Source organism: Pelodiscus sinensis, chromosome 2 (assembly GCF_052426305.1).
Source record: "Pelodiscus sinensis isolate ZL-2025 chromosome 2, ASM5242630v1, whole genome shotgun sequence".
Taxonomy (NCBI): domain Eukaryota; kingdom Metazoa; phylum Chordata; order Testudines; family Trionychidae; genus Pelodiscus; species Pelodiscus sinensis.
In genome coordinates this window covers 61164879-61191631 of record NC_143053.1, presented here as the reverse complement: position 1 = coordinate 61191631, position 26753 = coordinate 61164879, and the positions used below count along the sequence as shown (strand labels likewise).

The window sequence follows — 26753 nt, the reverse complement described above, 5'->3', positions numbered from 1 at the left end:
ACTAATGAGTGAATGAAGTATTTAGTCACTGTGGCATCAAAATGCCTTTATATGATTTCTGCTTAAGTAATTTAAATTAAAAAGGCCTATAGGGATAAGTGAATCCATGAACTGCTTCAGATAAACCTGGTGTTAGCTTAGCCTTTAGTATATTCTTGAAGAAAAACCCTCTTGCGCAATGCCGTTAATCCTGAAAATAATCAGCGTAACGGCATTGCGCAAGAGGGTTTTCTTGTGTAAGAAGGGGCAGTGTAGACAGCTCCTTCTTGCGCAAGAGCCTCTTCCACAAAATGGCGGCTCATTATGTATGCAAATGAGGCTCCGCGATATTCCACACTTAGCCTCATTTGCATAGCTCTGGCGCAAGATCACGCCAGTGTAGACATAGCCCATGTGTGTATAGCTCACAACACAGTGGGAACCTGATCCTGATCAATATCTGCAGACACTAGTAAGGCAAGTGCTAGACAGAGGCTGGTACAAATGAAGGAGCCCTAAGCAGGATTCAGGGACAGCAAGCTGGTAGAATCCCAGTATCCTCCCTCTTCCCATCTGCTGATATTGGCAGGAGTTGTGACTTCTCATCATCCCCGGACCTTGCTGGTGGGAGCCTCTGCCCTTGACTTGTGTATCTACCTCTTGCTAATAGGCTTAACCCTCCAGCTAGCAGGTGACTGATAAATCTTTCAAGCCTTCATCCTAGCTGTCAAACTCATAAACAGTTTTAAGATTAAAAAGACTGTGCTATAAAACAGTCAACAAATAGATTTTTTTAAAATATGTTTTTGACGAATAAAAAAAGAGTCAAATATTATGTGCTATTATCTTCCTTAATGTTGCTGATTGTGAGCACAAAGAAGGCTAAGTTCTACTGGCCAGACTTCTCTATTTAGGTTTTATGCTACCTCATCACTGCAGTATCCAAACACCTTTTAAGAGTGCAGTAATGATGCAGCATCACCTTTTAAGAGTGATGTAACTAACGTTTGTCATCTGTGGTTCCTTCTCTCTCTCATCCTCTCCCCAGGAAGAGAACTGTGTGTGTAGAATAATGTTCTGTTTTGGAATGACTTTGTTTTTCCTTTTTTCTCTTTTTATTTCTCTGCAGCCTTTATATTCTTTACTTTCTTTTCTATAGGACTCTTCTCTATAGGTGTGTACTTATCAGCTTATAAAAAAGTTTCTAAAGAATCATATCCTTTAATACTTAATAAAGGGAAAATATCTGACAGTATCCAAGAGGCTTGATGTTTTTCAAATATTTGAACCATCTCAAAAGTATTAAAATGAATCCATGAGATAGTTATCATCCAACTAGCTAGCATCTACACCCCTGATGAAATGGTCTGATGTAGACTGAACCATGTGAGATGAGAGTGAAGGAAAACAAAAAAGCATTCATATCTGCTGTGAATAGAACAGTATTGATCAACTTAACTCCTCCAAAACTGGGAGCATGCTAGTCAGTAATGGGGCAGACTTTGATTGCAACAGAAGCTACTATTTTTTTACATCAAAACTTTCCACTTATGCTGAAGGACAGAAATAAAAGCAAGCACAAATTGATAGAAAATGGTTTAAGCTGATGTGTAAGAAAAGGAAGAGTAATGCAAAACCGAGCTACAAAGAATGATTATTTTCCTACAAGAAAAGAAAACATTTGAAAATGTATTTTCATGCTGTATTGTGAAACCTAATAATCTCTGTCTGTGAATTTTATGGAGATACAGAAAAAAGTCTGTCAGGGAATTATAACTGTATTTCCTCAGGACCCATACAATAATTGTGAAAGACAATAAGCCTGTAAACATAAATCCACTAATCAGAGGAAATTCACTAAAAGTGAAGCTGCAATAACACTTAAGTTTATATTTTATACTATTAAAATAAATAAAAGATGTAGATATGTGCAGTAATTGGCTGATCATACAAACATTTATTAAATATAAACACATATGCTTTTGTAGATTTGTTAGAAAGATTCGTTAATTGCCTAATGAAAGATGTCTTTCAGATACTAATTCCTTCATTTAGTTCAACAGATTAAATTTTATACAAGGAGATATTAGCATGCATGCAATGAAGTGACAAGGACAACTAAAAAGCTTAAAATGTTAATGGATGAAGTGTAGTTTTCTCAGTTACTCCAAACTAAAAGCAATAATCTTCATTACATGCACTAAAGATTATCCTTTCCTCTACGTTCTGCATAGATAATGCAGTTATTTTTAACACAGAAATGAACACAACAGTATGTTTTGATTCAATTGCTATATTTGCATCATAAATTATGAAAATTTTAAATTTATGCATGAATTATTCTTAATAAACCAAATAAATCAGACTGGTTAACTTTTGTAGACCAATTGACATTTGAAGTCTATGCAATGTGTTTTAACTGCTGTAGTTTTAGTATTGATTTTGCCTATGAACTCTGTTAGGTTATAGTTTTCATATAGCAAAACCAGTCAGTTGTAACTGATTAATAACTTTGCCACCATCATGTTAATGTCAACAATTTTTGTAAAAGCAGCTTACTAGCAATATCAACAGACCCGTGTCTTCACTTTTGCTCTAAAGTTCAATCTGGCATAGTCTCTTCTTTTTCCCCTAATAGGGTGCAGAGAGCCCTCTAGCTTCCAAGTGTGTTTCCTACTGTGGTACATATTGGCCAGCATACAGCTGCTCTAAATAACTATTTGCATCTACAATGGGGTCATCCCACCACCTTCTTTTCAGATCAATATGATTGGTACAAACAATAGTTTGATTTTGATTGCTCTATAGTACGCTTGGGTAGAGCCTCTGAATGCAAGTGAATTGCTTAGAAACAATGGGCTGGTTCATCATCCAAAGCGTCCCTTTTCAAACAGCTGCCTCTGCCACACTCACCCTGACAAACGTCCAGAAAAACAGATGGTTTCAGCATTCATGGGTAGTTTAGTGAAAGCCCCAGAGTCAACGATTCAGGACATGTTATCATCTATTTGATAATGGAGCATTCTGTGATGATAAAAATTAAAAATACACTTAAAAATCCTATTAATTCAAATATCCTCACACACTAAATTTCATACTTTTCATAACAGCAGGGATCTGATTTAAACAAACTACAGATTGGAAATTCAGAGGGAAGGATGAAACTTCTTTAATGCACTCTAGTCTATACCATGGATATTCCACTATGGGAAATGCCAAGCAGTGGGTGTTCTCACATAGCATATGTAATGGAATACCTAGACACAAAAGAGGAAAGTTAATAACTGAAAACTAGCCTCAACCTTGAACTTTCCAGTTTCTGCTGTGGATTAAACCTGTTCCTAACCTACTATTATTGCATGTGAATTTGTATTTGATGTTTTTATTTTGTTTTTTTAATGCTACAGATAAAATGTTTTCATAAAACCACATTAGAAAAGGCATGAAAAGTCCTGGTCATACTGAATTTGTGAATGCCTATTTTCAATCAATCAAATCCTTCTCCTTCCTACACCCAAAGTGCATAAGGGCCTAAAAGCGTAAGACTATTGAGGTTCTGCTGTGCAATGGAGACAGGTGAACATGTGGAGAGCCCACAAATAGGGATTCTGTGCTATGTATTGCACTAAGCATTGCTTTGCGATGGCTAAGGGCTAGTCTACACAAGAAGCATTACAAGAAAGCAGCCTCACTGATACAGCTGCACCACTGTAGCGAATCTGATGAAGATGGGGGAGAGCTTTCCTTTTAGCATAATAAAACCACTTCTCCAAGAAGATGTAGCTATGTCAGCAAGAGAAGTTCTCCTGCCAACACAGCATTGTGCACACCAGCACTTAGATCATTGTAACTTATATCACTTGGGGGAGGGAAGTGGCTTATTCACATTCCAAGCGACCTAAATTATATTGACATAACGTAGTGTAGACAAAACCTTAGTCTCTATCACCACGAAAGAGTATGACTATGCTATGCATATCCTCTAGCCACAAACCTCAATGTGGAAATAAGGAGCTTGAGGCAGAGCATGTGCAATTTAATCAGCTGACTATATTTGTAATTGCATAATTGCTGAGCATGTGCCCAGAAAAAAGAAAGAGGGAGAGGTATCCTGGAAAAACTCAGCTACATCCAGGGAATGTGTTTGCTCTTCCGCCTTTTTTTTTTTTTTTTTTTGCAGAAGTGCAATCACACTCTTTCAGAAGCCCTGTCTTCCTCATTCCATAAGGAAGAAGGGATCTTCCGAAAGAGGGGGATTTTCTGAAATTTGGCCCAGTGTAGATTGGCCAAATTTTGGCCAAATTTTGGAAAAGCCTCTTCTGAAAAAAAAATTGGAAAAAGCTGTAGTGTAGACCTAGCCTAAGTCATCCTGTCTCTTTCTTCAAATCCCTCATTAATGCCTGTTTCTCCTGTGATACCTACAAGAAGTCAGCCAATTAATCACGGCTTAGTTAAGGGAAGGCATGGATACTGATTTAATATATTTCTTTATGTTAAATACAAAAACAATCAAAAGTACTCCCAAAATCCTTCAAATGATTGTGGAACTACCAAAACTATGCATCTACATAATTTATGTAACTGTGTGATTTTATTAGTGTGGTGCATCTTCCTTCCTTCCACTAATTTGTTGCATATATTTGTGCAATTCCATAAATTAGTCAGCTCTTTCAAGGTCTGAACCAAAGTTCTCTGAAGTTAGTAAAAGCTTTTTCATTAACTTCATTCAACACACTTTGAATCAGGCCCTGAAACAGGAACTGTATCTGTTATTTATATAGATGCTACTCCTCAGAACCCTGATCCTAACTCAGGTTTGGAGTGCTATTGTAAAACAAATTAATAGGAGTTGCCTGCCCTCCAACCCTGCATTGCTGCCTCTTTCAAAGGCAGCAGCATGGGAGGGGGGAGGCAGGGGCCGCTGCCACAAAGCAGCCTCTGTCTGCGGCAGGCCTGAAGCTGGAGCAACCTATGTTCATAGGGAGCTTGGGTCCCCACAGACAGGAGTTGCTGCCATCTAACGCTGCTGCCTCTGTATCAGAGGCAGCAGCACAGGGTGGCAGACGAAGCCAGTCTGCATGGGGAGTGGGGTTTTCAATGGACTCCCCTCACGGATGGCTCCCGCTTGCCACCCTGATAGAGAGGCAGCAGTATGCAGTGGCAGGGGGCTCCTCAAGAATGCCAGCCCTGCCCCCAAAGACTATTAAATAGTTGTGTAACTGCTAACATTTGATAACATCCCTAATCTGAATGGTAAATTTTTGGGGATGGAACTGTCTTTAACATGTGTTTGTAATATGCATGTATCACCATGAGGCCCTGGTCTACGTGAGACTTTTAGGCACTACCATAATGCTAATAAATAAATTTAAATTACCAATAAGAGTTAAGATTACTATGTTTGTAAACAGATTAGAAAAGTATAAATGTTTCTCTTGCTTTTCATTTTGTTTACTGTGTGCATTTGGCAGCACTAACAGGAACTCAGTTTCAGTGTTCTCCCTGGTAAGCAGATTTCTCCCCTGTTGTTTGTGGGGCTCTTACAACACAAGAGGGATGAGAAAAGCACTTAAAGGAGGAAAATAGAACTGTAAAATTACAAAAATTTGCAAGGATGACACAGAGGCAGGGATAATTCCTAAAATCACTTCAAATTTATTTTTTAAATTTACTAGATTTCAAGCTGATGATGGCATACAGTTACCCTAAATTTACACTGCACAAACTATAACTACAATAAGTCAGTGGCATATATTTGGGATCAAAAAGTTCATTTCTGGAATGTTTCACATAAATACTTGTGAATTATTTGCTGGCCAGATGAAAAGCGTCACATTATTTACAAAAACATTTACTTTTTTTGAGAACCACTATGGTTACAAATGTTTTCTATAGTGCCAAAAAATTTTAGTAAAACAAGAGAATAATATATTGTACAGTTTTAGGTTTTACTCATCTCCAGTGAAATGCTATGAAATCCAACAGACCCAAAGCATCAAAATTCATCAGTGAATTATGTTGTGCAAAATCAACATAATAGGAAGTTTAGAATTCAGCTACTCAGAGGTTAAGTGTAGGATTTAGACTGAAGTATATCCTATGGATAGCTGTTCCACCTGGCTATGATAACTAGCATAAAGATATAAGCTGATAATATTACAACTAATTTAGTACCATAAACACACACGATACCAATAACATCAAGGTCAGGTTTGATTAAAAATATTTATAATTATTATCATTTGAGTCTCTTCACTGAACTTCTTACAAAACTTCATATACATACATAAACAAATAAAATATGGACCTCTCTCCATGTGATTCTATGCGATTTCTATAATGAATTACTACAATGTAACATGCAACAACATTTGACAAGAACTAAGACAACACAGGTGATGCATAATTCGGCTTCTGGTAAACTAACCATATCACTGACAGGAAACATAATATTGAACATCTCAGGGAACAGTTATGATCACCAAATTCATTTCCAAATGCTATTTAAGGAGTTTATTTCAAACTATAAAGATCTATATAGCTTAGTCATAGCTATTTGAGCCATGATCTATATCCAAGGTGCATCTACACTGCACCCATAGGTCGAAATAAGATACGCAATTTGAGCTACACAAATTGCATTATCTTATTTTTGATCTAATTTTAAAATAGTTTGTTTCAAAACTGGTATTCTGAAACATCCCTTAATCCTCAGAATAGTGAGTTATTTCAAAATCTATTTCAAAATAACAGGCTGGTTCAAAAGATGCAGAATAGCTATTTCGGGATACCTCCGATACCCCAAGAGAGCACCGCAGTCTAGAGTACCCCAAAAGAGCCATTGTTGCAGCTGAGGACAGCTGAAGCATTTTAACTAAGAATCCCTACGTCTAAAAATCTGGAGCTGGTGGTCAGGTATTCTCAAAGTCCACATTTCAAAAATCTGCTTCCTCTAATGACCCAACCCAGCTAGAGTCTGTTGAATTTTACAGTATAGTACAACACATCTCTTTTCTCAACAGCTTGCTTCAAAAGGTAGGATGGGATGGGATGGGATGGGATGGGATGGGATGGGGGGTAGAAACTATAGATTTTGAAGTCCTTTGGCTTCTTCTAAAGATGTAAAATACTGGAGGATTTTAAATTAAATTTTGGACATGAACCTTGAGATGTGGAGGTAAACCAAATAAAGTAAGGAAAATATGACATATAAACCTATCAAGCAGCGCACTACAAGGATTATATTATGTTTCTCCTACCCCTGGCAGTGAGCAGTTACTTAGACGAGTAGTTCCACTGAAGTCAAACTCATGATGGCTACTCACGTAAGGACTTACCGACATGAGTAACAGTTACATAAATGAGAACTCCATTTCTACTGTTAATATTCTTCAAGTAGCAAAAAAGAACAAATCTCACTTCAAGTCCCTTACAAAATCATTTACTTTAGCCCAAGAACTTCTGGTAATATGTTTACATGAAATGAGTGGAGTTTCCTGGAGGGGTTATGTCAGCATTTTGTTTCAATGCTAAAATATAGTTGGGGGAGAGAGGAAATGAGGAAGTTCAGAATAATGCTCCCTTAAATCCACTTCAGTTTCTCCTACTGAGTTAATCAGACATGACATTGATTTTATTCTGTATTCAGAACCTGTTAGGTATTCTGTCCAACTAACTTACAAACACTGTTTCAGTTACTGAGACAAGCAGGTAAAGATTAAAAGAAACATTGCTGAATCTCCTTTACATTTTATCGCACTTTTTAATAATTACTATATATATTGACTGGAGATCCAAATCTTCAAAAACAATCATGACTTTTAAGAATGTAATTTTACCCATTAGTAGCACAGGAGTTCACATCAGGAAGAACTATTGCACCTCACAGAATTCAGCAGAGAGATGATTCTTCTCTAGCACTCAGTAGCAGCAGTATTTCAGGGTTTTTATGCTGCATTTTTACAGTCTAAACAGAAATTAAATACCTGCAGTCATAACTCATCCTCCAATTGCTTTAAAATAGACATTTAGCTCCTCAAAGGGGTTGACAATGTCTTTTTAAATTATAACTACTGATCTATATCACTGTAATATGACAAAATAGACTTTTCAAAGTTTTCAAATCTGGAGCTAGAACAAGTCTTCCTAGCACACAGAAATAGCAGGCAGAAATAAAATAGGTCTTCTCTCTGCTGACCAGGTAAAAAAATATCTTCACAATATTTATTTTGTACTATTTTTTAAAGAGGGTCTCAGATTGGAAAATATGTAATATTTGACATTTGTATTGTCACACGATTAATCTTCAAATGAGATTTCTAGTAACTTACTTGTTGGATCCCCAAAACATTTCACAGGCCCTTGTACTTGTATGTTTCCAAATCATTCCTTGCTATGCTGGTCCATTGGGAAAAAGACTGGTGTGTTCCAGAGTTCAAAAATCTGATTGCCTGCCCAGGACTGTTAATGTGAAAGTTTCTTTTGTTTATAGTGGCTGTTACAAATCAAAAGGCAATATATTTCAGAGTGTCACACAGAAATATTTTCATCTAAACAAGAGTTTACAAAAACAGAAGTGTGTTGTTCCAAAATATACTGGAAACGAAGATTCCAAGGATATTTTTTCATCCAATTCAAAACATGCATGTGATGTTAGCATGATTAGTGCTGAGAAAAAACACAAAGAAATGAAGTTCCCGTGCTTATGAGGACATTGTGTTCATCTTAAGCATATCCAAGTAGTTTTGTGAGAAAGGCACAGGCAGCCTTTCTCCCACCCCACCACACACAAAGGATATGTACAAAAGGGAGGGAGGATATGAGGACTATGCCTTACTAGCAACCAGGGCTGCCCCGTAGGGGTGGAGAGGGGCTGAGGCAACCTCCCAATGTCCCAGAACAATGCCACAGGCCCCACCCCACCTCTGTTCCACCTCTTTGCCCAAAGCCCCCTCCCCCAAGCAACATGAATCAGGGAATTACTGGGGAACCTGATGCAGAGTGACAGCAAGGATCAGCCCTTCCTCTCACACTTACCACAGCGGAGGGAGCCAGAGCAACCTGCTCTGCACCAACCCCACCCCCTACTGCCCTCTCCCTGCCCACTATGCTCTGCTTCACCATGTTGGTAACGAGCAGAGCAGTATGGGGCTGGAGTGCTCTGCTTCTTGCTGTGGAGGTGAAGCAGAGTGCCATGGGCTGGAAGAGATGCTAGGGTAAGGTGGGGGTGGAGAGGAGCAGTCTGCCAGGTCTCTTCTCCTCCCACCACTGTGGTGTGTGTGCAGGGATGACTCCTGCTACTGCCCCATGCCAGGTCTCAAGTTAATCTCCAAGGTTGCCCTGGGCCCTGCCATAGAATGGTTGAGGCAGCCACATGAGGCTCCTCCAAAGTCTGGAGCCCAGAGCAGCCTCCCCAAGCCATCCTATGAATGGGATGGCTCTGCTAGCAACTCCAGAGACCCAAAATTCCCCAAACACAAGGAGGAGTCATGGTCCTACTAACCACTTACCAGCCTGCAGAGTGGACCAGGCGCACACACTACAGTGAGTTGGCCAGAACACCCAAAGGGATAGTAAAATGTTCACTAAGGGGTGAAATTCCAGCTCTATTAAAGCCAAGAGAAGTGTTATCATTGACTTCAATGGAGCCATAATTTCACTGTACAAATTTAGGGGAGAATGGGCTTTCCAAGTTACAATTCTTTCCATTGTTTCTTCTGTGCCAGAAGAAACCCTGCATAGCCTCCATGCCTAAAAGTGCAAGGGCCTAAAAGTGGGATTTTGAAAAGCGTTTAATGTGGCTCTGTTCCATTAAAGCTCTTTCTACAACTGACTTTAACAGAAGTCAATTAGATCGACTCTGAATGCTTTTGAAAACCCACTGTAAATGGAATCTTCGTTTCCAGTATACTGATACTGTCATCAAACAGTGCAGATTCTCAGTCAAATTAAGTCCTGAATGGAGCATCATAGTATGGGCTCCTTTTTTAACTTGTTTTGAGATGCCTCTCAGTTTCATCAGGATTTGACACTGAAGCATAGACAAAGATTAGTGCCTTCAAAAACTCTGGAGTGAATTTAAATACAGGATACTAAAAAAAAAAAAAAATTATCACTATTATGACTGATTTAGTTCTGAAAGGAAAATGAATATAAATTCTGAAAATGAAATTGACTTGAACCTCTTTAATCTGGCAACCTTTGGAAATAGGCTGTGTTGGATTATGAAATTCTCCAGACCACGAATAATTTTTTTAAGGTGAAAATAAAAACATTTTGAAAAGTACATGGCTCTGCACTTCCCATCGCCCCCAGGTACTGCTCCTCATTGCTACTGATGTGGTGGGAAAAAAGCCTCCAGAGAAGTGCTTCACTGAACTGTTGTTCCCTCCAAATTGTGGAGAGAGGAGCAACAGGGCACACAGCTGCTTCCTCCTCCCCATACCAGGAATTGAACCATGGCTGTTCCTGCAGTAGGGACTCCCAGATTACTGAGGTTTAAGTGTAGTTTATTTTGCTAACTTCTTAGAGTACAGTTTGTCTAAATTTTTGATAAATCCTGTCACGCTATAGTTCTGTAAATAATCTGGAAGAAAAGCAACAAAGTAGATAATGACAAATATTTTAATAAGCCATGTGGGATAGGTTGCCCTTTCCTTCCTGCTGGGATATAGATATTTGTTCTCATGATAATTTTAAATAGCAACAATTATGGAGGCATGTAATGCTGATGCTAGATGACTGCCTAATGCCTGTACTGTAATGAGACCCAATGATGGCTACAAAATTAAAGCATCTTATTACAGCTTACTAAAAGGGGGGGAGGGGGAGACAGCAAACCTTTCCTAGCTAATGTCAGGAACCGAGTATCCTCAAAACAAAATCACATACTTCGGAGTACATTTGGAAGACTACATAGAAAAAATAGACATCTGTCAGGGATGGTGTAGACGGAGCTTGGTCCTGCCTTGAGGGCGGGGGGCTGGACTCGATGACCTCTCGAGGTCCCTTCCAGTCCTATTATTCTATGATTCTACATCATTTTAAATTAACTCTCTCCCAGCTAATCCATGGATTTTAAACACATACATCACTGAAGCATCTGGGATCCCTTACATGGCAAATACCACTAATGGGTGACTGACATACAAGTACAGCACTCCAAGATGCAGGAGTTTCAGACTATCTAGATTATTCAGGTCTGCAGCAATCAAACCTCAGAGACATGGAAAAAAATAAAACAACTAAGGTGACAGAACATACTGGGTGCTATAAGGTCTATTTAAGTATGAAAATTGTATTAGTGGTTGGGTCTAGAACATGTATCTGACTAACATGAAAATGTCTTTAGACTGACCTTGTCTACTGTGTATTCGAGAGAGTTTATCTGTCTGTTTATTTAATAACTCTTCCTAAATGGTAAGAGTTAGGGTCACTAAATTCTGGATACTGCTTCCTGTTATCATAACTTATCTATCATGATGACTTTATTTTAATATTATACATTATATTTTCATGTTAAAATTTCTCATTTTTTTATTTTGCTTCTTTGCTTCGGTATTCTGAAACGATTTGCATTCTGTTAAGACTAACTTGTTTTGTTAGTCTATAAAGTGCTACCAAACCATTTGTTATTTTTCTTAAAATCTTGTAAGGAAGACCTTCATATACTGACATTATGAGATTCATTTTCTTAAGAGAGGTAGACATCTGTGTATGCTTATGTATGCTCAGCTGCAATGATATCTTCAGGCAGGTTTACAGTAACTGTGCACACAACCAGGATAACAACTCTTCAGAATGGATAATTAGATGCTTAACTACTCATCTGTTTGCACAATTACCCAAACTGCACTAACACTTGTGATAAATGTACTAACTCTCTGTGCTGACAAGTCTCTCTACCTTCTGAAAATGTGGTTTCTCATGCTTGATGCATATGCTGAGGGTTATAGAACACATTCTCTTAAACTTTTTCCTAGTTCTATGCCTTGTCTTATCTAGTTATCATTCCTCAGTTAAAATGAAAACAAAGAATTCCTATGAAAATATTTCTAGTGGGGTAAAAAGACTAATAGAAGTATTTAAACAATAACAATCTAACAAACTACACTTTTTGTTTCTTGCTTTGTGTTCTTATTTCTAATGCTTTACAACAAAAATAGGCTGCTACATATTTGTGCAAATGGGTCAAAATCCTTCAATTATTTGATCTGTTATATATTTGAGAGAGTTTGTGTCTGTCTGTCTGTCCATCTGTTGGTGTGTCCCTCTGTTCAAGAACTACTCCTAAGTGCAAGGGTGGATATAGGGCAGGGCGAGCGGGGCGGCCGCCCCGGGCCCCGCGCTTCAAGAAGCTCTATGCATGCGCCGTGGCACCACTGTACATGCGCCGTAGCAAAGGCGGGCCCCGTGAAATTGGGCTGCCCTGGGCACCGCAAAATGGTCATCTGCCCCTGCCTAAATGGTAAGAACTAGGACCACCAAAATTTTGAATGAAACTTCCTCTTACCGTAAGTTAAACCAAGATAAGGTTTGGTTATGACAGGACAATGGGATGTGCCTGGAATATGATTGTTTCTCATAAAATGGAAAGGGAGGGATCTTCTAGTAGAGACAGTTATAATGACCACGGGGGGCAGCAAGTGGCCATAGATGGGGACCTGGACAGCTATAACCCCACTGGGGTAGCAAGAGGCAGCAGTGGAGAAACAGAGTATATATCTACTATATATTTGAGAGAGTTTGTCTCTATTTGTATATCTGTTTGTCCCCTAAACGGTGGACATGCACCCCTTCTCAAGCTGTGCCCGCTGCAACAGACATAAACAGTCACTTTTCATCTGGCTCCAAGCTGCTGCAGTGAGAGAGGGCTGGGGTTGTCCTCTCTCCCTGGGACAGCCTGCGTTCTGAACCTCTCATCTGCAGCCGTACCCCAGAACAATGATTTAAATTAAGAAAAACAAGAATTATTTCATGCAAGGACCTGAGAAACACCACATAAAATCTCTAGTATTTTATAAAATGTAAAGAGTTTCTACTTTTATAGTTTTTGTTTGGTTACAGATGGATATCGCCAATGTAATTAAGTCAGCAATTAATCTACTTTCATCCTGTCTTATTAGTATACATTTATAGAATTGTCTTGTTGTTAAAACACAAGACTCAGGGTATGTCTACACTACCCCGCTAGTTCGAACTAGCGGGGTAATGTATGCATACCGCACTTGCTAATGAAGCCCGGGATTTGAATTTCCCGGGCTTCATTAGCATAAGCGGGGAGCCGCCATTTTTAAATCCCCGCTGCTTCGAACCCCGTGTAGCGCGGCTACACGGGGCTCGAACTAGGTAGTTCGGACTAGGGTCCTATTCCGAACTACCGTTACTCCTCGTGAAACGAGGTGTACCGGTAGTTCGGAATAGGCACCCTAGTCCGAACTACCTAGTTCGAGCCCCGTGTAGCCGCGCTACACGGGGTTCGAAGCAGCGGGGATTTAAAAATGGCGGCTCCCCGCTTATGCTAATGAAGCCCGGGAAATTCAAATCCCGGGCTTCATTAGCAAGTGCGGTATGCATACATTACCCCGCTAGTTCGAACTAGCGGGGTAGTGTAGACATACCCTCAGTCAGAAGGCATGGATTTTGAATTCCTGACTCTGCCATAGCCTTCACTCTAACTTTGGCCAAGAAACAAATTCCTATCTACACAATCAATACAAATGTCAGGGAACTTGGTTAAAATATGACTCTCCCTTTACTTGGCTCCATTAAGAAATATTAAAAATATATGTATATATCTGTGCCTTAATTTCCTTCTCTGAGAGGTAGAAACAATAATACTCACTGATCCCAAATTAATATTTGAAAACAGTGATACAACCATCAGATATAAGGAGCTAGATAAATGTAAGGTATTATAAAGCATTGGTATTACAACCTACATATCTACATTCTTCCCTTGTTTGCATATGAAGTTTTAACTTTAAATGCTACAGTGACCCCCACAGTGCATAGCCATTTGTTTCCTTCACTTGCTTATATTACCCTGGCCATGATTCAATTCTAAAGTTAACATTCTGTAAGACTAGTAGGACTCACCACTCCTTTAAGTAAATTACCAGCCACTACAAAAAAAAATGCTTAAATATGGTATTGCTGATGCACATGAGAGTGGATTAAAGCCCTAATGCATCCAAGTACTTGAACACATGCCTAACTTTAAAGCACATAGAGTCGAGTTATAGTAAAGACTTCAGTGGAACTATTCACAAGTTTAAAAGGAGGGATGAATTGCATCCTGTGGCAGGATTCATGATCTTGGGCCCTGAGTCAGAAGGAGGCCCATGAACACTCAAAGTTTGAATCTTAGAATCAAGGAAACGAGGAAGCAATATTGGCAGAGCATAGAGTCGGGTGCCTCATGTACTCTAACAAGGAGAAGAAGTAAATTCTGATGTATTAGGGATCTAGTAAAGTTGGATCTGTACTCAATTTAGTCTTAATCCATCACTGGACATTGCCAACTGAATCCAAAATACAGATGGACAACAAGAAAACAGAGATTATGTTCCCTACTGATAGTCCATACGTTAGTGATGATTCATATTATGATTTTTAATTTATGGGACAGGTGGACAGAGTGCTGGATGGATGTCTGACTTTGCATTTGAAAAATCTGCATACATTACATATCCCTTCCATATTATCAACTCTTGAAATGTAAAAACTGTGTTATGCTTTGGAAAAGAAGAAGTGATCTGAGGATCATCTTCTAATTTTTATGACAGCAGTGATGGCTGAGGACTTGAAATATCCCTTTGCACTCAACTACAAATAGATAAAAGCCATGGTAAATATCACTAGCCAAAAATATTTCATTCATACATCTATTCACAAAGGACGAAGAAGTTCGCTGAAAACTACTTAGTCCAATGAGGTCTTTGTCTTAACTCTTCTGTTCTACATTAAACCCATAAGAACAAATAAATAATAATTAGTTCTTAAAACATACATGGGGTGAGGTAACATTGGTCAACCCTCAAGCAGCTAAAGAATTTAACCACAAGGCAAAGCAGCCTCCTTCATATGAAGAGTTCACTATAGAAGAGGTAAATTATATATGTAGTTAGGATTCAAAAAGACAAATCAGAAGAGGAGGAGGAGGAGGAATAATAAATCTGTCCTCTGATGAGGATATTCTATTAGAAAATCATTTGTAAGAATATTAACCTGTAAAAACAAATTGCTGATCGGTTCATGGGTTGAATGAGACTCTTATGAAGGGTCATTAAATGCAAAAGAGAATAGCAATAGCCAGTTATGGACTGAAAGCATAAACTAGATCTTTTTCATTATAGTTGCACCATTCACACTGCTACATAGATGTTAAGTTATGAGAGCATTTTCATCATGTTCATGGTTTTATAAAGGTTTATCACCCACAGCCACTCTTTTCTTCCCTTTATGTTGTAGACAAAGGGGGAAAAAAGTTTGTTTCTTTTGACGGGTGTGTTTAATTCACACCCACCAATTTTTAAATTAAAAATTAATGTCCTATCCACCCTAGATCTCTACAGATAAGTAGCTAACAGAGAGGTGGGAATCATTAAGAAAAGGATAAATAACAAGACAGAAAATATAATATTGCTACTATATAAATTCATGGTGTACCCACACCTTCATTCCTGCATGTTGATCTGGTCACCCCAGATGTCCCCGTATTTAACCCTTTGTCTCATATCCCAACTGATGTACTATCAGGATACCATTTGTACCAATATTCATGGCAAGTGGCTAGTCAGCCGGTGGGGTGGAGAGTTTGAGGCAAGCAGTAAGCCAGTAGTGGGGGTGGGTCTTCTTGTGGGGTACAGAAAGGTGTCTGGCAAGGGAGTGAGGAAGTGGGCAGCGAGGGGTGAGAAGAGGTTAGTGGCAGGAGGGAAAAGGAGGAGGGATACAGCAAGCCAGCAGCAGTCAGAGAGTGAGAAGGAATGGGGGGCGCAGCGGGGACAGAGTATGAGCAGGGCTGATGGCGCCCAGTGTATCCTGATATTTTACTGTTATGATCTCATCACCTTACTCCATGTCAAAAATATATAGTGGAATGTAAAAGGTACAGAAAAGGGCAACAAAAATTATTAGGGGTATGGAACAGCTTTCACATGAAGAGAGATTTTTTCACCTTCCTCTGTAGCATGGGGCACAGATCACAGCTGGAGGATTCTCTGCATCTTGGGGTCTTTAAACTATTTGAAGACTTCAATATCTGAGATAAAGGTGAGAAGATTATTCCAGGAGTGGGTGGGTGAGATTCTGTGGCCTGCACTGTGCAGGGGGTCAGACTAGATGATCATAATGGTCCCTTCTGATCTTAAAGTCTATGAGTCTATGACATTAAGAGGACTGAGACTGTTAATCTTAGAAAAGAGATGATAAGAAGGGGGATTGATAGAGGTCAATAAAAATCATGACTGGTGTGGATAAATAAGGAAGTATTATTTACCCACATAACAGAAGCACAGGGCCCTCACATGTGGGGAAAGGATATCATATGTTATTTTTCCCTTTCCTAATGATTACTGTACTGGGGCCCAGAGGCTCTTGGGGCCTAGCCCAGGCTGCAAATTGTGGTATGTATGTGGGAGAGGGTCCTTGTTACAAGTTTGTACCAGACCCAAAAAAATTACACTTGGGCCTTGCACAAGAACTAGGCGTTACCGAATGAAATTAATAGGCAGCAATTTAAAACAAACAAAAGGAGGTACTTCTTCACTCAATCACAATGAACCTGTGGAACTCCTTTCCAGAGGATGCTGAAGGCCAAAACTGTAACATAGTTCAAGAAAGAACTAGATACATTCATGGAGGATAGGTCTATCAACGGCTATTAGCCAGGATTTACAGGGATGCAGAAACATGCTCTGAAGTGGCCTGCTTCCCCGAAGCTGAGAATGAGAAACAGGGATGGATTATTGGATATGTATCTGTTCTGTTCATTCCCCTTGGGGCACCTGGCATTGACCATTGTCAGGAGACAGGATACTGGGCTAGATGGACTATTGGTCTAACCCAGTATGATCATTCTAATGTTTTTGTGGGAGAAACAGCAGGATTATGGATGAACGGAGTACTAGTGAGGTTATAGTTCCACGAGACTCAGAAATATGAACAGTTAAGGGAGGGCAAGGTTCTTCTAAATTTTGTTTTTTGTTCATTTTTGTTAACACACATGTAACTCATTAACTCTGTTAATTCAAACAATAAGCTTCAGTGCAGAGACTGTCTCTTACTGTGACTTTATACTACACACTCTGTTACTGCTCCTCCGCCTCCCTCCCAGAGCTTGACCAGTTGATTTGCAGCATTCTTGCCCTAAGAGGGAGGAAGGGAAGAAGTGGGAAAGTGGGGACAGAGCGTGGAAAGTGCTGGGAGGGAGGCGAAGGAGTCGGAAATGTGGCACTCCAATGCTCCAGGATGCAAGACACGTATAGGAGAGGGAGGCAGACAGAGGGTCCAGGAGCCACAGACTGCCCACTGCTGCTTAAAGTGATCTTATTCCAAAGCTGTGTAGATGACTATTCATAGTGGGCCAAAGCATGTCCTGATCAGACAGACCTCTCCAGTGCAGAAGAGATGCATGGAAGAATATCACATTGATGGCTCAGCCCCTACTTCAAAAACTCTAACTAGTTATATATCTCAGAGAGGGAAATTGATCATTTTTGCTATGAAAAGAATTGCTCATTTATAATGAATTCCTTTAACATATTTCAAATTTTTACATTTTTGAAAAACAAATGCTCAAAATAAATATTTTAGAAATAGTATCAGACAAGAGACCTCTTGGACATATTTCATCATTTCAAAATATACACTTTACACATGTGAAAATGTATCAAAGCAACAAATGCTTTGGTCAAGAAGCTTCACCCTTCTTGAATTGACTGATGATATCATATGTTCTAGAAATACTTTTATCATCTGGCATGCTGCTCAGCACCATATGGCACAACACACTGACAAGTGAAAGAGGACTAGTTTTAAATACATATGTATATTTAAAAATGTTATACTTCTATATAAGAATGAAGACATAGGCACACATTCTGTAACTATTATAGTAGAAGGAGACAATTGGAAAAGGTAAGTATGTTGAGCCCATTTGAAATAAAACATTACAAAAACAAGAGATAATATCTTGGGAGGAATTAGAATTGAATATAACACTTTCTTTCTCACTCACTATTTAGCACTCCTTTCACTAAGCCCTGCAATAGTGCATATTAAACTGTCCCTGGACAAAGGAAGAATAATTGGGTTTTGTGCAGGAAACTCCATAGGAAACCAGTGGAGCTCACAGCTTCCGCGGGCCTCTGGGCAAGGGGAAATAGGCCCATCTTCACACTCACAGAAGGGGCAGGGCCTCTGGTAAAAGGAAAGGGTTCAGCGGTAGGCAGCTTTCAGCGATGCCCAGAGCATGGTGCTGGGCCTGTCCCAGCCCTCAGAGCTGTATGGAGCAAGAGGTGTCATGCAGCCATGACGATTTAAAGGACATGGGGTTCCAGGCACTGCCTTAGGAGCAGTGGTGGTGGCCAGTAGCCCCAGGCACATTTGAATCGCTGGCCCCCAGGGTAACTGCCCTATTTGTCTGTCCCTGTTGGCAGGCCTGTAGAGAACTGACAATGATGAAATCTACCACCAATCTGGGGACAGTGCCTTTGAATTTACTATTCCTGCTTTTGGGTTGGAACAGTAATCACAGACACCACCCCTTTGGGAAATTTCAGTGAACATAAGAACAGCCATACTAGGTCAGACCAATAGTCTATCTAGCCCAGTATCCTGTCTTCTGACACTGGTCAAAGACAGGTGCCCCAGAGGGAATGAACAGAACAGATAATCAACAAGGGTGTGTCTACACTGCACCCTTATCTTGACATAAGCTACACAATTTGAGTTACGCACACTGCGTAGCTTATTTCAAGTCAATTTTGAAATAGCTTATTTCATAATCTGGCACTGTTTATACAGAGCCAAATTTAGAAATAAACCGCTATTCCGAAACGTCCCTTAAATCCTTGTGGAATGAGGTTTATAGGGACATCGGAATAGCGAGCCCATTATATTTTGAAATAAGAGGCTTGCTTAAAAGACGCAGAATAGCTGTTTCAGGATACCTGAAGTGTCCCAAAATAGCAGGGCTGTCTAGACATATCCCATGTGATCCATACCCCTCGCCCATTCTCATTACAATCACATAAGCACAAGTCAAGCATCCCCTTCTTCAAAAGTTCCAGATCAAGGTATATGCATTACAGGCTTGAGTGCAGGGCTCTGGCTTCTGGAGTCCAGTGATGATATAAGAATCTCACCTTTAAATTTTTAAAAAACTAGTGCTCCAGGTTGTGAAATGTTTGAAAACATGACCCTTCTGTAACTGGCACTGGAGTGTCTGCAGAAAGCCCAAAATAACATCTGAGAGGTGAAGAACCATTCACATTAACTCTGACCCAAACTACTAACACCATCACAGTAGAGAACTGTTCATGCATGTGCAACCCTGGCTGCCACTATAGCACTGAGGATAGGTGAGAGCTGAGTCTACTCTTCTGGGATAAACCGCAGCTCACTTAATATCAGAAAGCCATGACTGGGGGAGCCAGGAAGCTCTAGCATGCCCAAAATGGAGTAATGGCGGGCCCCCGTCAAGTGGCTTCTTCCCCTGCCATTATCACTTCAGGCTATAATGGGGCTATAGCATGGGAACAGGCATGGTGGTGTAATGCAAGTGTAACCCACACACCTAGGCTACGTCTACACTGGCCGCCTATTACGAAATAGGGATGCAAATGTAGAACTTTGGAAAAGGCAAATGTGCGGGGGATTTAAATATCCCCCGCGGCATTTGCATTTTCATGGCCGCCGCTTTTTTCCAGCTTGTAGATAAGCCGGAGAAAAGCGTCCAGACTGGCGCGATCCTCCAGAATAAAGCCCTATTCCGGAGGATCTCTTATTCCTACTTGAAAGTAGGAATAAGAGATCCTCCGGAAAAGAGCTTATTTTCCGGAGGATTGCGTCCAGACTGGCGCTTTTCTCCGGCTTATCTACAAGCTGTGTAGTCGATATGATAGCAGCTGGAAAGACTGGGCCCATGGAACAGCTGCCCAGTCAGTGTTCTGGTAGCTGTCCAGCTGCTCCAGGGGTATTGGGGCAGTGCAGCTGCACGGCAAGGAAGGAGGCACCAGCCTTGGGCAGCGGCAGAGCCCATAACAGGAGAAGCTGGGATCTGTTGGGCTCAGAAGGAGCAGGGTCCTGGGAGGAATGGGCAGGGCTGAGGCTTGCCTCCCCAAGACTGCCCTAGGAACAGAGTAAGGGGCCTTTAGAGAGGTGAACTACAGTGCCTGGATTGCATGAATTGGGCCCTATTTCTCCATGGCAATCTAAACAGAACTGGGCAGAGGCGGCCCATCCATATTCTGATCTAGGCGGTCCCCTAGGGTGCCAAGTTAAATGGGGGTGCCAAATGGTGGCACAATATCATTGAGGGGTTTGGAGGTGGAGGCACTGATTGCCTGGCTTGCCTAGGGCACCAGTTGCTGGCAGCTAGTAGTCTAGGGGCCGCAGTTGCTGGCAGCTAGTAGTCTAGGGGCCACCCCTGGAACTGACACAAAGTTTCTCTGTTGTCTTCCCCATAGCACAGTGATACAAAGTTCCCTTATGCAACAATTTTGCCTGTGCCATCATGTGGATAAGTATCTCACAGAACTCAAGTGGCAGAGGCCCCTGTTTTGGCCTGCAGGACTGGGTGAATCTCATGCTTTAGAGTGGGTAGTTAAAATGGCAGATGTATCAAACTGTCTGGAATTAATTCAGATAGTCACGGTGATGGGTTGGATCACAGAGTTCCCCCTGATGAGACTGCTTATGCCACTGAGTCCACCTACCTGCCCTCTCGCCCCTCTCCCCCCCAACCTGTGCTGCTTGGCCAGAAGATCTGGTCTCCCTCAGCCTAGGCAGAGTTGGGATAACAGCTCTCAAGCAGAGCTCAACTCAGCTCTGGAAGGGCTCAGCTACAAGGCTTTGAAATTACCCAAGAAGTCAACCCAAAAGGGGATCAAAATCCCAAATAAATCTGTCTTACTCTGTATAAAAAGTTTTAAACATAGAAAACTCCTAATATTTGCTCGCTGTCCATGAAAGGGAGATGTGCCCCCCATGTAACAATTAATTACACTGGGTTTGATAATAAATAAGTGTTTTTATTAAGTATAAAAAGTAGAATTTAAGTGGTTGCAAGAGAAAACAAACAGATCAAAGTAAGTTACTAAGCAAAAATAAAAAAACACACCAATTAAGCCTAACACACTAAGAAACACAGTAAGAGAAACTGTTTCAAAGTATCAGAGGGGTAGCCATTGTAGAAACTATTTCATAGTTAGCTAGAAGCCATTCTGTATAACAAAAGCCATTTCAGTTTCTTGTGTCTTCACATATACTAGAGGGAGTGAACTGGCCTTCACCGAGGTGGGGAGAGGCCAGAAGGATGTGCTAATGAACTATTTTGAGCTGAAGCTCAAACTCCCTCTAAACCTGTTTCTTTCTCTGCTGATAGAAATTCCTCTTTGAAGTTCGCTTTGATTTCTTGCCCTGACGTCAGACTTGTTTGGTTAAGGGTATAAAATACTAGAATTGATTGTTTTAGCCAGACTTACTGGGCCCGGCTTTGCTAGGACCACGTTTGGCTCACTTTGCTTTTATTGGCCAATAAAACTGTCTGTTTAGCCACGTAAACTGAGTGAGGCTTTTGCTTCAACAATTTGGAGGTTCCACCGAGATTCCTAATGCGCCACTTGCCCATATGGACGGACCGGCACTTCACTTCCAAACCCCTCATGAGCGCTCAATAGAAGGTAAGGGGATACCTGTTATGAAATCTCCTGGCAAGGGCTTGGGATTTGGAGTGACAGCCGGCCATTAGGGTAAGGGAAGCTACGGAATTCAATTTTGTGGAGCGGCTAACATTTTTGTCTGTCTGTGTCTGTCTTTGTCTACTAGGCCCGTCTTATGTGTCACAGTTCCAAAAGGGCACACTGGTGTCTCTAGTGAGGCAGCCGTGCGCTGGACCCTCTGTGTTCGGACGCTAAAAGCTGGTGTGGTGCCATCATTCTCTCTCGGCACACGGAACTGTGGGAAAGCTTTGTTGTCTCTCTCTCTTATTTGCAGACGTAGTACTGACCTCTGAGGCTAACCCCAGGCCATAGTATTTCCCCATTCTGCCAGGCTGTCTCCAGGCGCCAGAACGTAGTGTTCTGCTGGGCTGGGGCAGGTGCCGGAAACCCCTGCAAGCCAGGTGGGCTTTGAGTCCAGTGCCTCGCAACCAAAAAGGGGGGGGGGATCAGTGCGAGCAGGTGAATTCTTAATTCGGTGACTCGCAGAAGAAAATAGTGTAAGCAGGTAGACTTTTGGTTCAGTGCCTTACAGAATCTGTTTAAGCGCGCGCAGAAAATGGGGGTAGGTCAGTCTACAGGAATTCCAGTGCCTTTATGATAAGTGCCTTCTGGTATAGGATCCTAATGAAGTCTGATATTAAGTGCTGGGTGTCTTAGGGCAGTGCCACTTAATAGAAACCCATGGGAATTAGACAATAAAGAAAGATGCATTTAAATGTGGAAACTGTAGGAAAAATATGAAAAAGGAGAAAAAAATGTTGTGTGTGTGGAAAATGAGCATGAATGTAATGAGTGAAGAATGAATGCCGCTGCATAACTCTGAGACTTGAGCTGATCACAGCTGCACCAGGGCTCTCCCACGAGGAAGCTCTGAATGCAAAGGGGGGAGGGGGGTGTCAGCTGAACCTCGAGACTCAACGAATATGTGAGGGAGTGACGACTCCCCTTATTTCATGAGCTGCTAAGGTCTGACACTCTAGACCCGGCAGACTCTTTCTTTGGAGTGTGTAAAGTTAGCTTAGGTGGGGGTTAGTCTAAACACCCCCCCACTCTGCCAAAAGGCACCCCTGTGTACTACATGTATGTGCATAATGGTCCAAGGACCTGTAAGCATTTAACAAATTGGAAAAGAGGAAAAAATTAAAGCCCTGAGGGATAAAAGTAAAGCTCAGAAAAGCAAAAATCCTCCCTGCAGTAAGATATGTAACTTAAAAGTTGCTGCAGCGCCTCTGTGCCAAAATAATGCACAAGAAGTGGAAGGAAAAAAAAAGAGATTTCTCAGTTGGCACACCCGTATCAACCAAGATTGGGGGGGAAATTTGGCACATCTCCACCCCTCTACCCCTCTTTATAACGCATACACAGATAAAGAGGAAACATGAAAAATAACTGAAAAGAATTAGCTCTTCCCTTTAAAAAACACGGACTCCTGTAACAAACCTGCCCAATTCAAAGCAAAACACCAAGTTTAAAATAAGTTTAACAGTTTAAGGGAAGTGTTCCTCCAAATCCTAAGGGAGAAAAAAAATTAAGCAATATAGTAACGTGTAAGGAAAAAAAACTGCTTTAAGAAATGACTCCTTGTTTCTTGTCTCTTTTGGTCATCTCAGCAAAGAAACAGTCAAGTTAAACATTTGGCTACAGACACTTTGTTAAATCTATTAAAGGAAAAATAAGGAAGTCTACTGAAACTTAATTGGTTAACCGCATAAACGAATAGAATCTATACATTGTAAATTTGTAAAACCTGCACCCTAAGGGTTAAATGTGTCTTCCAAGGAAGCTAATTATTGTTTAAAAAAATCCAAGCCCAGAAACTTCACCGTGTTTCTGTTCAAGGCTGAGTTGATAGCACTTTTGGCTTGCTTTCAGATCCAAGGTTGTGTGTGTCTGCAAACTGCCTATCTGTTCTGGAAGGGGGGGGGGACACTGTCCCCCATAAGTAAGTCTGTAACATTGCATGTGATTCTTTTCAGGAAAAGAAAACCTTTTTGCTTACTAAAATAGTAACTAGCAAGCACCGTGTCCTAAGAAAAAGTTTCTATGGCAGTAAATCATTTGAAGCTTCACATTAATAAAAAAAAGCCTCGTCTGCAGTACAAGAGGGAAACTGAGGCATGCCACTGTTGGAGAGGGCTAGCATCTCTGAGGTAATTCGAGGGAGTGGAAGGTCACGAGTACCGATGAAGCGCCCTTGTTCTCAGAAAGTTGCAACTCACTCGCCCATAGAAGTGGTAAAGCACTAGCTGTAACCGGTTCCCCTAACAGATCTTAGGCAGTATTTTAAGTTATAACAGACCACCCCAATGAGAGTACAAGTGTTTTCTTTGTCTTTCAGATCATCAAAAAGCGCTAATATCAGCTGAAAATTAACTGAAGAAAAAAACATGGTTCTGTGTCATGACATAAGTTTGTGTTCTGTCCAGATTTGTCTTGTGGGTCTTGATTTTGATATATGTATTTCAAACATTGTTGTGTGTACAATATTGTTTTAATGAAAGAATAATTTAAGTCCTTTGAATAATCTTAACTTTGTGCTTTACACAAATGGTTCTTGCTTTTATAATTCTAGTGGAGTTTTAGTAGCAGGCTATGCAGGTTGTACTGTCTGGGATGTAGTAGAATCTCCCCCTTTATCTGCTGTTTCTTCTGCACAGGTAGCGGAATTAATGGCTCTCACAAGGGCTTGTCCTATTGCTGCAGGAGCATCTGCTACTATCTACACTGACTCCTGGTATGCCTTTGGCGCAGTTCATGATTTTGGTATGCTTTGGAAACAATGAGGTTTCCTTACTTCCCCTAGCCACTGTAGAAAGAATGGACCTTATGTAGCTGCTTTACTTGATGCAGTTTTTTACCTTCGACTCTTGCTATTGTTAAGTGTGAAGCTCATTCCTCTTCCTCTAATGAAGTTGCATTAGGAAATGACATGGCTGATCGGGCTGCTAAGGCAGCCGCCCTATGTCCTCCTCGGGCTGAAGCATTGTCCCCTTCTCTCCCACCACCGCCAGTTCCTTTGCCATCTCTGTCAGAACTGGCCCTCCTGCGAGACCAAGCCCCAGAATCGGGAAAGCAGGAGTGGAAACTGGCAGGGTACACCTTGCACCCAGACCACTTGTGGTGCAGTTCTGACAGCCGCATTGTTGCCCCAGTGGTCTTGCTACCTCACCTTGCCTCCGTGCTCCATGGATTGTCGCACGTTGGCAAAGGGGGGATGGTAGCAACCCTAAAACAAAATTGGTTTGCTCCCAAATTCTCCCAAGCAGCCAAAGATTACTGTTTAGCTTGCCCTGTCTGCCAAGCCCACAACGTGGGTAAACCATCATGGGGAATACACCTTGTGATCTCCAGTGATAGAGGTACCCACTTTACTGGACAAATTGTTCAAAAACTGGCAAAGTACTACTCTTTCAGACAAGCACTGAAAGACTAACACTGTGTTAGTCTGAATCTGCAAAAGTGGCGAGACTTACTTCAGTTAGTCTATAAGGTACCACAGGGCTCCTCACCTCTGTTTCAAAGTATATTATTCATCTTGTCCTTGTTTCAGGTAAAATGCTTCAAGACAGAGTTAATTTTTTTTCCTCTCGCCTCAGTCTACAGCTCCTTGTGTTTTTAGAGTTTTTTGATTTCAGGTTTCTTCACGTTTATCCTCTTAGGGTGGGCAGGCCATTTTAAAGGCCAGCTGAAGACAAAAGACTGATTGCTTTCCATCCCTTAAATAGATTTTCCCTATGGCGGGAATCCTTTATCACCCAGTCCCCATGGAAAAATACCAGATTCCGGATGGACTCCAGGGCTAGGTGGCATCGTCACATGTCTTTCTAGGGCAAACTAGGCTACATCTACACTATGGAGATGTATTCTGGATCTATTCTATTCTATATCATAAGAGCAAGTCCGTTATATCGAAATATAACAGACTCGCTATTCCAACATCTCTGTAAACCACATTGCATGAGGGATAAGGGATGTTTTGGAATAGTGCCTTATTTTGAGGTAAGGGTGCTGTGCACTCCCCGCCCCCCCTGCGGTTTAGGCATACAGGAACAACACACCCATTTATGTAAGGGGACTGTTAGCCCCTTATTAAAACTCAGTGGGAGTTTTTGGTTGGTCAGCTCCCCATACCAAAAGGGGAAGGGTCCATGAAGAACAAGTCATGCCAAACTAATCTGATAGCTTTCTTTGATAAGATAACAAGCCTTGTGGATAAGGGAGAAGCAGTGGATGTCATATACCTAGACTTTAGTAAGGCATTTGATACGGTCTCGCATGATATTCTTATTGATAAACTAGGCAAATATAACTTAGATAGGGCCACGATAAGGTGGGTGCATAATTGGCTGGATAACCGTAGTCAGAGAGTTGTTGTTAACGGTTCTAAATCCTGCTGGAAAGGGATAACAAGTGGAGTTCCTCAAGGGTCTGTTTTGGGACCCGTACTGTTCAATATCTTCATCAATGATGTAGATATTGGGATAGAGAGTACGCTTATTAAGTTTGCAGATGATACCAAACTGGGTGGGGTTGCAACTTCTTTGGAGGATAGGGACATAATTCAAAATGACCTTAGCAAGTTAGAGAAATGGTCAGAGGTAAACAGGATGAGGTTTAATAAGGAGAAATGCAAAGTGCTCCACTTAGGAAGGAACAATCAGTTCCATACATACAAGATGGGAAGCGACTGTCTAGGAAGGAGCATGGCGGAAAGGGATCTAGGGGTCATAGTGGACCACAAGTTGAATATGAGCCAACAGTGTGATGCTGTTGCAAAAAAAGCAAATATGATTCTAGGTTGTATCAACAGGTGTGTTGTAAGCAAGACTC

At 41.0% G+C, this 26753-nt stretch overlaps 1 protein-coding gene across 8 annotated transcripts in view; it reads right to left on the bottom strand.

The window, feature by feature from the left end:
• CYP7B1 (cytochrome P450 family 7 subfamily B member 1) overlaps positions 1–26753 on the bottom strand; it is a 172890-nt gene that overhangs the window by 112067 nt on the left and 34070 nt on the right. The window contains exon 2 of one of the 8 annotated variants that reach the window (XM_025180016.3): positions 2893–3003. The exons of the other annotated variants lie outside the window; for them this stretch is intronic. Coding sequence (XP_025035801.1) covers positions 2893–2933 — 41 coding nt within the window. The 5' untranslated portion in view covers positions 2934–3003. The remainder of the gene's footprint in view (positions 1–2892; positions 3004–26753) is intronic. 8 annotated transcript variants of the gene reach the window in all.